Here is a 14,084-nt window from a genome sequence, read left to right as displayed (position 1 = left end):
TTGAAACCTGTAAAAATAGCTTTGAAAAAAAAAATTTAAACAAATAAATATTTTGTCCTATGTTTTTGCTTTGAATTTAATTTTAAAAACTTTTTCGTATTACCACATTTTGGCTTATAGCATACAAGAAAGAAAGGAACATGTTGCCTGCTAAATATGTTACAGTTGCACTCGAGAACAGCATATATTATAAGAAAGAAAGAAACATGTTCCAGGCAAATATTTCAGACGCAGAAAATATATCTACATTCTTGTTTTGCTTAATTTTTTAAAAATAGTTCATTCACACTAGCTTGTATTGTTTAATGTACAATCCAAACTTGCTTACTCGGTAATTTTATATTGAATTGTTTTATTTTTTTTTTTTTTTTTTTTTTTGAGGGAGAGGAATCTTGAAGTATAACTCGACGGCGACAAATTCATTAATTATCTGAATTTTAAAACATTTGAAATAAAATCTGATGAATTTGAGTTCTAGAATACTTTATAATTTTTGGAGATCTTGTTTCTTCACATAACAAAAAGTAAAAAGTATTATCATCTATAACATTATTCGTTCCAAAGAAATTAAAGTAATCAATATTATTTTAAATTTAGTTAATACATTAAAAAAAAGTACACACGCTTTGTAGTTTTTTATATTATATGTTAAAACATTCATCGTAACCCAACTTTCAATTTATTTGTTATAAATGAAATATCATGCGGTAAAGATCTGTAGGATTTCTTTACATAACTTTACTGAAAATCAGGCTTCGACATCTTGAGATCAAGGGACAGTATATTTTAAAAATACTATTTAATAATACTATTTTATCGTAATGATAACGTTAAAAGCAGCGTTGGAATATTTAACTTCATTGGCTTAAGCCTAGATCAATTACGTTATTACTTTTTGGCCTACGAGTTTAAATGCTCGTATTTTAATGTCGTCATTACACAAATCAAATTAATGCGCATTAGCGCAATCGGGAATTTCGGTTTCATTCGGCATCAAAGCTGAAAGAGAGGCACCTTTTCGCAATGTCGAAATTCTGAAAGATTCAATTTTCTATTTAAATAGTCAGAAACTTATGTCTGTGTAACTTTATAATATAAAGTCCTGTTGTTTGCTCTCTTTTCGTGCAACAAGATGCGGCTGTTTCTTCTACTGACACTGGTTGCTACAACAATGTGTGCTCAAAAGTAAGTGGGGTTTTAAAGTTAAACGGAAGGTCACAAGTCAATGCTTATATGTTAGTATGCGTTTTGCTCTTGTGTTGAAAACTAATATTACCCATAAGAGATCAAAATATATAGTGCAATAACGTCAGTTTCAATAAACCTGTTTTGATGAATTAAAATCAAATGACTAAGCTTGGTTCTATACACTTATAAAGGTGAAAAACTTACAATAATAAAATAATGGACATCAACAAGTTGGTGAGAATCATTCCATCATTATTTTTTACTTGGATAAATATCGTGTTTTTGCAAATTTCCCCTTTATATCTGCCTAAAAAAAACTAAAGCTTGAAATTATTTTCCAAAATTGAATACAAATAATAAATCAAGAATAGAAATCATAAAAAAAAAACAATTACATGTCTTTAAGGCTACATTTCTATATTTTTTCACAATTAGACCAAAAATCATCGAACAATGTATAGTGACGTATTGGTCCACAAAATTTGTAAATTAAACTTGCCAAACAAATCACGCTTTCCTCTGTTCTAGCTAGCAAATATTTATCGTTTTTAACATAATTAGAAGGATATATCATTGTATTTTCTAGCACGTATGTCGTCATCGCCCCATCAACGATCCACCCCAACATGAACTTCACCGTCAGCGTCAACATTCTCAAGGCCACCGATGACGTCACAGTCGTCGCCCAAGTTCTAAGGGAAGCAACTCTCGTGGGTAGCGGTGTGAACCTTTTTAAAGCCGGTCAGTGAACGGTACTTTGGCGGAAAACAGTGTCATTGCTGTTGTATCACCTATGTCAGTATTGTTGTGTCACCTATGTCGGTATTGTTGTGTCACCTATGTCGGTATTGTTGTATCACCTATGTCAGTATTGTTGTGTCACCTATGTTAGTATTGCTGTATCACCTGTGTCATTATTGTTGTGTCACCTGTGTCAACATTGGTGTGTCATTTTCAGGATCTATATCATCATTTTATTATATATTTATTTTTCTGTGTCGAAAAGGGGGGGGGGAGATTGGGACAAGATGTTTTTAATGAATAGAAATGTCAGGTTGACAACAGTTGACAAACCTGATTAATGAACTGTGCAGGAATATTGTCGAACATCCACTAAGGTTAAATACAGTCCATCTGTTTCTTTTACCTAAGCTTGTGGAAGTATTTTTCGTTCAGCGTCATTCCCTAAATATCACATACTTTCGTTTTAATATTTTATATTATCCGCTGTGTGACCCAGCAATCGACTACACCATCCCATTGTCACGTGATTTATTTCTAACCAATCGGGGTTGGATAAGTGTAGTGTCGATTAGAAAAGATAGACAAACGAAAGCAACCCGACAATTTCTGGTTAACGATTTCTCTCCCTCTTCCACTTGACCAATCATTTCCTCGGCAGATTTAACGGAAATAAAATTAATACTATTTTTAATTAGTTTTTAAAAAAAATGTTTCTCTCCCAGGTATTCCGGGTACCATCACGATAAAGGTAAGCCTTGTATTTGATTCATTATAAATTTTAAATTATTGAAACGTATTCTCTTTCTATTGTCTTTAAAGCACTTAATCATCAAGCAAACTCTTCTGTGGAATGATTTTCGGAATATAAAGTTTATCTACTAAAACTATACAACTAAAACTTAGCCATGTGTGTGTACTCGGAACATTCGCAATATGTGTCGGATTTTGTAGTGCGCTCTTATGTAAAAATTGTTTAAATTAGAAGATTTAACCAAATCTAAAATTATACATCTAGCTATACAACACTAGAAATACTGTTTTTCAAATAATGGCGATCATGGAGATCTTCAAAACTATTTTTTCGTTGGTTTTAATGATATTTTTTTTTATTTCACATAAGTTCCAAACAATATTAACAAGTTACGCTAAGATACCCTTGACTAAATTTCTAATTCGATAATATAATGAAATTAATTACTGAAAAACTAGAATATAAAACTAAGCTTCTTTTGGTAGGAGAAAACGTAAACCAAATCAACATTAATTAGTTTATAACAAAACCAAGTATGAAAGCAACGAAGTATTTTTTTTCAATAAACTATTTTAGGCGTTAAATCGTTCACATACATCTTTGATTAAGAGCAATGAAGTATGTTAAATTGGAATATAATTTAATTAAAAATAATGTTTGTCTCTTTTTGTATATGATGGATTAGCTTAGTGATATAAGTAGATTATTTTCACGTACTTGACTGTGGATTTGTGTCCGAGACGAGTGCTTTTCAACGTTATTAAGTTGCGGGTTCGGTACCAATGCAGTCATCGTGAATTTTTATGTTATCTTTCCACGTAGATGGTCCACATTGGGAAACCGCAACCCACGTCAATGATTATTTTGCAATACCTTTATTTCAATTGTTTTTTCAAGAACGAAATCGGTAATTATAGAAGAAAAAGATATAGGTCAAGTTATGGGTTCTATTTAAGTATCTGTACTAGACTTTGTGCCACGATGTTTGACAGTGGGTAAGGAGTAGAGAATGATAGAAAAGATGGAAGAAACATCACATTATTTCTAAAATGACCCCTTAACTCATAGTTATCCAAAGGATAACGGGTGGCTAAGTTTATTTAACAATAACAGTTAATGAAATAATATAACAGGTATTTAGTTTGTTTTAATTTATGAAAACCTATCTTCTTTACCCAGTTGCCCCCTGGAATGCCTAATGGCGACTACACGCTGAAAGTCGTTGGCAGCGGCGGTTTGGTATTTGATAACTCTAAGAGTCTCAGCTACAACAGCAAAGAAGCTTCGTTGTTTATACAGCTGAATAAGGACATCTTTAAGCCTAGTGATACAGGTAGGTAGACTTTTCTATGGGCTATCTTTAAGCCTAGTGATACAGATAGTAAGACGTATAAATAAGGCCATCTTTAAGCCCGGTGAGACGTTTATATTTTACCTGGGTGTCAATAGTATTTGTGTCAATACGATGGCGAGCTGGTGTTTTTATACGCTTTTATTTAACTTGCTAAATTTGTCTGTCTGTCGTCCGTCATGGATCGAACCTGCCGAGCAAAATTTCACTTCTAACAGACTGGGTCTTTTCTTTCTTAGCACATAGGTCAAAACCCGAAGACATTACAATATGACATCAAATATGGCTTAATCGGATGCCTAATTAATTTTTTTTAAATTAATTAAAATATCCTAGGTCGCTTCTTAAATGTTAATAAAGGTATTCAATAGATAATATAGTGACCCACTATTTTCTATACATTTATTTAAATAGAATTGTATTATTATTTTTTTAGAAAACAATTTATTTTCTACTTTCAGTGTTTAATTTTTTTTTTATTTATAAATAAAAAGTTTTTATCCATTTTTTTTGCATTGCTTCGCATTATTGCTTGCAAGCATCACCATACGATACTTATTTAAAGTAGCTCAACCTATTCTTTCAAGTGAAATTTAGAGTGTTTGGTGTGTATTCCGACTTACAGTCCTACAAAGGAACAATGGACATTTATATTTATGTAAGTAGTTTATCTAGGGACAGCCGTACGAATCAATTCAACTTAAAAGGAATCTTTTAAAAAACATTTCTGTCGAAGTGTAACTTCACTAATTTTCAATTTTTCTTGAGATAGGACGCGAAGGAAATTAAGATCAAACAGTGGGTCAAGGTCAGTCCAGAGAAAGGGGTCATCGCCCAGGAGATGACCCTCTCGTCCCAGCCAGTCCTTGGCGACTGGAAAATATCAGTGGAAGCTGGCGTAAAAAACTTTTAAATTTTTTTTGTCTCATTCTACTTTTATATAAACACTCAAAGATTTTAGTTTTTTGAACAATTTTATTTTTTGGATTAAAACAACATTATATTATTGCTTTGACTTGTGCACGATATCGTAACTATTAATTGAAAATTAAATTTGAGCTAAATTACTGTTGTTAAATTAAATATTTATGTATATATTACATCTTAATAAAAACGGGTTTTAACTCTGTTTTTAGAAAATGAAAGAAGAAAAATCATTTACTGTAGCTGAGTATGGTAAATATTTTGTTATCGCGTTAAACACTTGTTAGTTTAGCTAAATCCCTTTTTTATCTCAACTTTTTTGTTCTAAACTATTTAAGCTATTGTTCTGTATAACATTTTTGTTGTGTGTTAGTTTGAAGGTCCAATATTTCCTGAACAAACTGTAGTTTAGACCAACATTTAGTCACTAACCATTGTTTTTAATTCGTGAATAATAACAATTAAAATACAGATCACATCTTTCTTCTCTGTCTTAGTATCTTTTTTTTAAACATGACATCTCGTCCCCACACCATACAAATATCATTATATTAAGCAAAAAAGTGATATTTATATTATAAATTAATTTGCATAGCAGGACTAGAAGCTGTGATGAAGACGATGGGCTTTTTAAAAAATAATGTTTTATTTAATTTGTATCAAATGTAAGCTACTACTAAAATCAGCTGTTGAAATACTTACCATTAAATTTACGTTTTATAACTCATAAAAGAAAAAGAAAATATTTTTAGTTCTACCCAAGTTCAAGGTCGAGGTCATCATGCCACCTTACGTTTTGACCAGCGATTCTGACATCACGTTTACTGTTAAGGCAAAGTGAGTGCATTTGATTCAAGGTTAGAACAACAATATTATTTGCACTGTTCAACCCCCCCCCCCTCCCTCGGTATTATAAACGTTAAATAACCACAGGAAAGTATAATCCGGGTACTATTAACTTTTTTTTTCCTTCAGATTTTAAGAGATATTTAACTTAACCAAGTTAGGCCTACTCTTAAAATGAAGAGACCTTTTAAGAAAGTCGTCTTAAAAAGTGATAGAATGGAATATCTTACAATCTGCAGGTACACCTATGGTAAACCAGTCATAGGAAGCGCGAACGTCCAAGTAAACCTACACGACTACTGGGAGACGAAACCCGTGTACACAGCGACTGTCCCGGTAAGTGACTTGTACATTCAGTGCATCAATAACAAGGGAGATTACACAGTCTTATATAAGTTATTGTACTTGAAATATCAGCTGTTGACAAAGGCTTAACATTATTGAGTCAAGAGCAATTTCGTTAAACCAAACTCCTAAATTTGAAGTAACCGCACACAATTCTATGTGTAAACAATTAAAATTATAACATTGTCAAGTTACCACTCAGCTGTAAAGAAAAAAAAACAATGTCAAACATAGTCGCCAATTGTCAAATTAACAAGAAGACTTGGGAGATTATTTGTAGTTTAAAGATATTTATGTAGTCAACATACAAAATTCCGAAATCTAGATTCTCACTCCACCTTGATGCGGAAAAACTTGTTTACCATATTGTGTGTTTGTGTGTTCGCTTACTAACGTTTTAACGTTTTAAAGTTTTAACGTTTTAACCGTTTCTGTTGGAATTTGATTGGTTTTATTACATTTAGTGATTATAAATTATGTTCAATTTTTAAGCAGTTTACTACTGATTAACATTTTTATAATATAAAGAACTATCTTATGTCCACTGTTTTGTGAATATTTGTCAAAAACACATAATATAATCATCAGCGTTAATTTATAAGGGTTTCATTTATCTGTTTGCTGCTTTCTGGGCTAAAGGTGGGGGTGGGGTGGAGGCGTGATAAAAAAATGAAAGCCACCTGATGACAAGGCTTATGTTCGTCAAAATCAACAGTTCCGAAAAAGTCTCGAGTTCGAACCCTCGGGCAGATGAGGCTCGTTAGCTGGGGACAGCCAATCTTCTAGGACAAAGGCTATGGAAGAAGATTCAAACAGAAAAGCAGGCTGAAATCGGAGTCAATGGCCTCAATGGCGCACATCCAGTTGACACGTTTTCTTAATTGCGTTGGAGGGGGATCCCTTCCAACACTAAAATTAAGAACGAAGAAAAAAGAAGTCTCTAGTTCAAACCCTCTGGCAGCTAAGGTTTAATCCATTCAACACTAAATATTAAGAACGAAAAAGAAGAACAGTGCCAAGTTTTTTTTACAACAGCGTTTTTTATCGTACGAGATAGGGAAAACTGCCTTCACCACAGGTAAAATTTTAAAACAAAAGAAGGTATAGCCCCCCCCCCCCCCCCGAATTGCGTTGTCTGGCGGTGCAGTAGTTCCGCACCTGGTTCATTAAAGTTTATTTCTAAAACTCTGCTAAAATATAAAAAAGTGGGTTTTTTAAAAACTTTCTCAGATTGACGAAGAAACCAGGGTGATGATACCTGTGTCGAAGGTCAAGGACATTCGAGGCAAGCTGAATAAACTCACCCTTACTACCATCGCCATCGTGACAGAGTCTTTAACCGGAATCAAGGTGTCCAGTAGTGGAACGGTCACCATTTACGACGAAAGTGTGAAGTTACAGATGCTAGTGGACAACCGCAACTTTAAACCTGGTCTACTGTACCCCATCGATGTAAGTACTTTACAGTACCCCGCCTATATGAGTGCCATTTAAACTGTGCCAATTCGCTGAAACCTACAGTCCATAGCCGACAAAGCACTTAAAACTTACGGTGCATTTCTGCCAAAGCTGTCAAATGATTTATGTATTTCCTTAGACATATGTAATGTTATAGTTACGAGCGTCTATTACAGGCTTTTATTTAGCTCGAAACGTATGATTGTTTGTGTGTTTGTTGGTTTGTTTTGTTTGATTCTATGTTTTGTTTGTTTGTTTGTTTGTTTGTTGTTTTTTTTCTTTGTTTCTTTGTTTCTTTGTTTCTTTGTTTCTTTTTTTCTTTGTTTGTTTGTTAGTTTGTTAGTTAGTTAGTTTGTTAGTTAGTTTGTTTGTTTGTTTGTTTGTTTGTTTGTGTGTTTGTTTCTTTGTTTCTTTGTTTCTTTGTTTCTTTGTTTCTTTGTTTCTTTGTTTCTTTGTTTCTTTGTTTCTTTGTTTCTTTGTTTGTTTGTTTGTTTGTTTGTTTGTTTGTGTGTTTGTTTCTTTGTTTGTTTGTTTGTTTGTGTGTTTGTGTGTTTGTTTCTTTGTTTCTTTGTTTCTTTGTTTCTTTGTTTCTTTGTTTCTTTGTTTCTTTGTTTCTTTGTTTCTTTGTTTCTTTGTTTCTTTGTTTCTTTGTTTCTTTGTTTCTTTGTTTCTTTGTTTCTTTGTTTCTTTGTTTCTTTGTTTCTTTGTTTCTTTGTTTCTTTGTTTCTTTGTTTCTTTGTTTCTTTGTTTCTTTGTTTCTTTGTTTCTTTGTTTCTTTGTTTCTTTGTTTCTTTGTTTCTTTGTTTCTTTGTTTCTTTGTTTCTTTGTTTCTTTGTTTCTTTGTTTCTTTGTTTCTTTGTTTCTTTGTTTCTTTGTTTCTTTGTTTCTTTGTTTCTTTGTTTCTTTGTTTCTTTGTTTCTTTGTTTCTTTGTTTCTTTGTTTCTTTGTTTCTTTGTTTCTTTGTTTCTTTGTTTCTTTGTTTCTTTGTTTCTTTGTTTCTTTGTTTCTTTGTTTCTTTGTTTCTTTGTTTCTTTGTTTCTTTGTTTCTTTGTTTCTTTGTTTCTTTGTTTCTTTGTTTCTTTGTTTCTTTGTTTCTTTGTTTCTTTGTTTCTTTGTTTCTTTGTTTCTTTGTTTCTTTGTTTCTTTGTTTCTTTGTTTCTTTGTTTCTTTGTTTCTTTGTTTCTTTGTTTCTTTGTTTCTTTGTTTCTTTGTTTCTTTGTTTCTTTGTTTCTTTGTTTCTTTGTTTCTTTGTTTCTTTGTTTCTTTGTTTCTTTGTTTCTTTGTTTCTTTGTTTCTTTGTTTCTTTGTTTCTTTGTTTCTTTGTTTCTTTGTTTCTTTGTTTCTTTGTTTCTTTGTTTCTTTGTTTCTTTGTTTCTTTGTTTCTTTGTTTCTTTGTTTCTTTGTTTCTTTGTTTTTTTTTCTTTGTTTTTTTTTCTTTGTTTCTTTGTTTCTTTGTTTCTTTGTTTCTTTGTTTCTTTGTTTCTTTGTTTCTTTGTTTCTTTGTTTCTTTGTTTCTTTGTTTCTTTGTTTCTTTGTTTCTTTGTTTCTTTGTCATAAAAATTAATTAAGCGGTTACGAAACAAAGTGGAGACACGTTTACAATCGTATAGTATAGACGGTGGATCTAGTGAAGGCTATTAGGGGCAGATAATAAAGTTTTTGAAACCAATTGAATTTTTGGGGAAGTAGTAGAATTAATAGGTATCCTTCGCTTTATCATTTGGTGTTGTCTTTAAATTGTAGTCACGGCGAACACTTTTACGGTGCAGATAATCATCTTTCAGATATCGCGACCTACTGACGGTGTTTTAAAGCAAATATTTTAGTCGTGTCGACTTCATTAATTAGGAATCACTAAAATGTAAAAAATAAAACAAATGTAAAAAAGCCTTTACAGCAACAAGCTTTACATGTACTGAAAATTAGAAAAACTAATTTCTTTTCTTTATTAAAATTTTTGGTCGCTCGTGAGACACTTTACATATTTTAGCAATAAAGGCAACAAAATAAATTATAAAGAAAGAACAAATATAAAACAAACATTAAAAACCTCTATTGCAACAAACTTTTAAACGCACTGAAAAATAAGAAAATAAAACTAATTTATGGAAGCAAATAGTGTAACTCAGTATTGCCCCACATCTAATGTCGTGATTTCCAGGCACATTCGTCCCTGAAAACAACTCAAGAATATATAATTTTAATATAATAAACTATTAAATTAGTCATTAAACATTAATTTAAAAGTTACTAAATGCATCAATAAATGGGAAGAAAACAACTGTTACAAAAACAACAAATTCCTTATTTTTCATCATGATGGGTTTCTTGCTCTTTTAGATAATTTGTCCATTTTTACTTTCTCGTATATAGAAAGCATAGAAAAAGTCTTGTAATCGTGCAAAAAAAATCGAGATTCTTACAAATCTCGACGTTTTACAGCTCCCTGAGTCGGAAAAAAATATAGTTTTGCAATCTTGTCCGTATGTCTGTGTGTATGTATATGTGTGGATGTGTGTCTGTGTGTCTTTAAACACGATACTTTGAGTACTGTTACAGCTAAGTTGTTTAAATTTCATATATAAGTATTATATGACAATCTTAGATACGTATTAGCTTTTGAGCGATTTCCGATAACCGGAAGTGGAACTTTTTCTACTTTGAATTTTTCAAAAGCCTATAACTTGAATACTATTTCATATAGAAAAAATGAAATTTCACATATAAGTAAAAATCTAATTCTCTGCCTTCTGTCAAATTTTGAGTAATTTTTGTTGACCGGAAGTAGTAATTTTCGCTATTTCCGATTTCTCATAAAACCCATGTGAATTTATAAAGTACTAATAATATTCCGCACTATTATGCACATTTTATTTTGCGTTCACTTGGTGTGCGATTCTTTTTTCTACGAGATTTTATTCTATTCTAAAAAGTTTAAGTATTTAAAATGAATAAAAAAATCATGTCTATATCCCGAGTTGCCATCCCCTGTTGTTTCATATAAGAATATTCGAGAAAGTTTAGGGGAGATCACTTTCGGTTTATTGTATTAAGAAAATAATAGACTTAATGGAAAAAAAATATGTGTGTTTATAATACCATTTTATGACTATTTATTTTAAAAAATAGTCATTTTTTTAGTCTTAAATGCTCTCTGCAAAACGTTTTATATCTTTGATCATATTGTATTTGGCATCATGGGAAATTTCTTATGTATTTAATAATCGTATATTCAATCATCTCGAAAACATCCAAAGCTTAAAATCGACTTTGCAGTTTACACAGATATGTTATTTTTGTGGCCTACTTTTCGCTAGCTTTGGCTGTTTTTCTCAGTTCGCAGGTTTTTAACACTAAAAACTAAAACTTTTGTCACGAGAGAACTATAATCGGTTGAATAAGAAAAAAGTTTATACTAAATAATATGCATATTTTGAAACGTTTGAATACTAAAAAGGGTACTGTTTTTTCAGACCTTGTAAAATTCTGACCAGTAGCTCTTTCAAAAAGTTGTCGTGACAAAAGTTTTAATTTATAATGAAATGTAAGCTGTTTCAGTTTGATTGCTATAAATGCATAAATAAAAAAGCTTAGCATTTTTAATAGTAACGAACAATTCATAACTTTTGCTGTCTATTAGTTTCTTTCATGTGCAAAACATGGTAAAGATGTTCAAAAGACTTTAGATCTTACATTTTAAAATGTAGATCGACACAAAACATATCCCGTCAACTTAGGTTGTTGCTTGGCCTACTTTTTTTTACCGTCGTCATGATAACGATTGCTGCCAAAAACGACGATAACGTGATTCCGTTTTAAACAATGTTTCATGGTCATTTTATAAATTTATATTAAAAATCGTTATTTTTGCGTATTATTCACGATACCGGTCTAGTTTTAACAGTGGACGACTAGCGTTTGATGCTAACTTGCCATTTATACATTTGGTTTTGTCTAATCGCTGGGAATATCAAGCAGAACATAATAAAAGTAAGGAAAACTTGAATTGCTTTATTTAATAATGTTCTAAACATACTGAAAATATATTCTAAACTATAGAAAAACTATAACTTGCTTTCTATATTAAACTAATGTCATTAATGTTTTAAAAATAAAACCTTTAAAAAATAACTTGATCCACACTACAGCTAACTAAGCCCGCCCATTTTGCCAGCCGTGTATTTGAATGGGGAGAAATCTAGCAGACGTCACATTTCTGCTGAACAGAAGTGAACGATCAATCGCATCACAAAAACACGCCCTAAAAAGCTAACCCAATGTATCACTGAAAATCAACCTTATAATCGTAGCCATTTAAAAACAAACTCGTTTTTTCACAAAACATTTTCATGGCTACCGATTAAATTTAATAACAAAAATTGGTATCAATTTAAAGGTAAAAAAATATAGTTTTTAATTTTTAAAGCCATCATAAACAATAATGTAGTTTAAAATATCTGAGGCGACACCTTACCTTAACTGTTGTTCACGGATGGTTGGTCGTGTGTTGTGACAACTTTATTATAAACAAATTTTTAGAACGTAGATACTAATAAATATATAAATAAGTTTAAAATAGTATTTAAATGCAATGAAGATTTTAAAAAATAACATATTTGCTATCATAATTAAAAGCATTGATTGTTCATGAAATCTGTTTTAATGGCTTATGATTTCTTAGAGAAATCAATAAACAAATTATTTTAATGCATTCAAAAGCATATGCTAAATGTTCATATAGTTGTTATATTTTATTTTACAGGTAAAACTCTCACAGCCGGACGGGCGTCCGATCGGCCCCACCAATGAAAACGTGAAGATTAAAATCAGAGGCCAAGATAGCAAAGGGGACAGTTTCCTTTCTTCATACATAGACATACTTGAACAGACCCTGAGCGTCCCTAGCAATGGTCTGGTCACTCTACGTCCACAGATACCACCAAACGCCGAGTTCATCTTTATAACAGTGAGTGAAGTGTTATAGGCTCTATTGTGTTATACAGGTCATTTAGCCATTGCTCCTTTATCTTTTCAATGTTTGTTTTTTGTAATTCATTCTTGTGTTAAGGGGTCGGCCTGGTCGAGTCGGTAAAGCTCATGGTTGCTAAACGAAAAGCCTAGAGTTCGAACTTTTGGGCAGATGAGGCTCGTTAGTTGGGGACAGCCACTTTTCTAGGAGAGACAACTCCAAAATGAAACAACTTCTGCCTTGTAGTGTGTTCTTGGTTGGACAAAGGCTATGGAAAACAAATCCAAAAAGAAAAGCAGGCTGAAATCAGAATGGACTCACTAGTTGACCAGTATTCTAATTGCTCTGGAGCTTATCCGTTCCAATAGGAAAATTAAGAACGCAGAAGAAGAAAAGAAGAACATTCTTCTGTTATCATTTCACTATTTAAACGGGGAACGGTGAGAATTATTTTTAGATATCTGACAATAATGGATTGTGTCTGTCGATTCCAATTCCAGGCGTATTTCCGGGAAATGTCCGGAACAGCGTGTGTAGCAATGAGTTATTCTCCTAGTAGCTCATACCTCCAAATCTATCAACATTCTACTTCTATAAAGGTGAGAAACAAAACGTTATGTATTGTCACATGAAATATATCTGTTTGTACTCGATATGCTGCTATTTTTCTCATGTTAATAATAATTAATTTACAGATTGAAAATAACGAGCACATTTAATTTGTATTATGTTAATACACACCAAAAGCTAAATCCAACATAGATAGTGATTTAACCAAATGCAGACTGCTCGCATTGATTAAGTTAAAATAAAATTACATTACAATTCTTGAAATAAAGGATGCGTTAAACCGTTATTTTGTTAACGATTTTGGTATTTTCCAAAAAAATATATAATTTTAAAGATAACCCCCCCCCCACCCCAAAAAAAAATAAATATTCATCTGATAATATTACACTCTAATTTCGCGCAATGCTAACCTCTTTTTTTAAACACTATTTTAGCCAGGGGACACAGTATTATTTTCAGCCCAAGGTACTGAAGAATTGCCAACCCTTACGTACCAGGTAAAGAAACATAATAGTGTTTTATAAAGATTGTTTTACATAATACACTAATCAACCAAACAGTACTCTAGTAAAAAAGATACGGAATTTATTTTTTAAACACAGATTCTCTCTCGAGGAAATATAGTAAAATCTGGCACAATAAAAGGCAACAATCAGAAGAGCGTCTCTTTCTCCATCGTCTCTGAACCCAGCATGGCGCCCTCTGCCAGAATCGTCGTCTACTACGTCAGACCAGACGGTGAAGTTGTCCCAGACAGTATCAACTTCGACATCAGCGGTGCTTTCAATAATAAGGTCTCGTACTCGCTGTGACTTTCCTCTGATCAACTGAGGAACTAACTTGAATATATAAACAAGGTACTAGTACTCCCTGTACCTTTTATTAAGTTAAAACCTCAACTCAACGTTACAAAATGTTTAACAGGTGACCGTTGATGT

General features: G+C 32.0%; 1 protein-coding gene across 1 annotated transcript; it reads left to right on the top strand.

The window, feature by feature from the left end:
• Positions 1-1,132: 1,132 nt before the first annotated feature.
• LOC131939949 (CD109 antigen) lies at positions 1,133-13,940 on the top strand (the record flags this gene model as incomplete). Its single annotated transcript, XM_059298478.1, has 14 exons — positions 1,133-1,185; positions 1,775-1,929; positions 2,655-2,680; positions 3,863-4,016; positions 4,622-4,692; positions 4,807-4,932; positions 5,171-5,210; positions 5,711-5,795; positions 6,044-6,140; positions 7,380-7,601; positions 12,370-12,573; positions 13,077-13,175; positions 13,581-13,643; positions 13,749-13,940. Coding segments are annotated over exons 1-14 (1,587 nt in total), but the record flags the coding sequence as incomplete, so codon positions are not given.
• Between the last annotated feature and the right edge of the window lie 144 nt (positions 13,941-14,084).

This window comes from Physella acuta, unplaced genomic scaffold (assembly GCF_028476545.2).
Source record: "Physella acuta isolate Inbredline_101_S28 unplaced genomic scaffold, ASM2847654v3 ptg000304l, whole genome shotgun sequence".
Lineage (NCBI taxonomy): Eukaryota > Metazoa > Mollusca > Gastropoda > Physidae > Physella > Physella acuta.
Note: the sequence above shows the minus strand (reverse complement) of the source record. Positions and strands in the feature narration are given on the sequence as shown.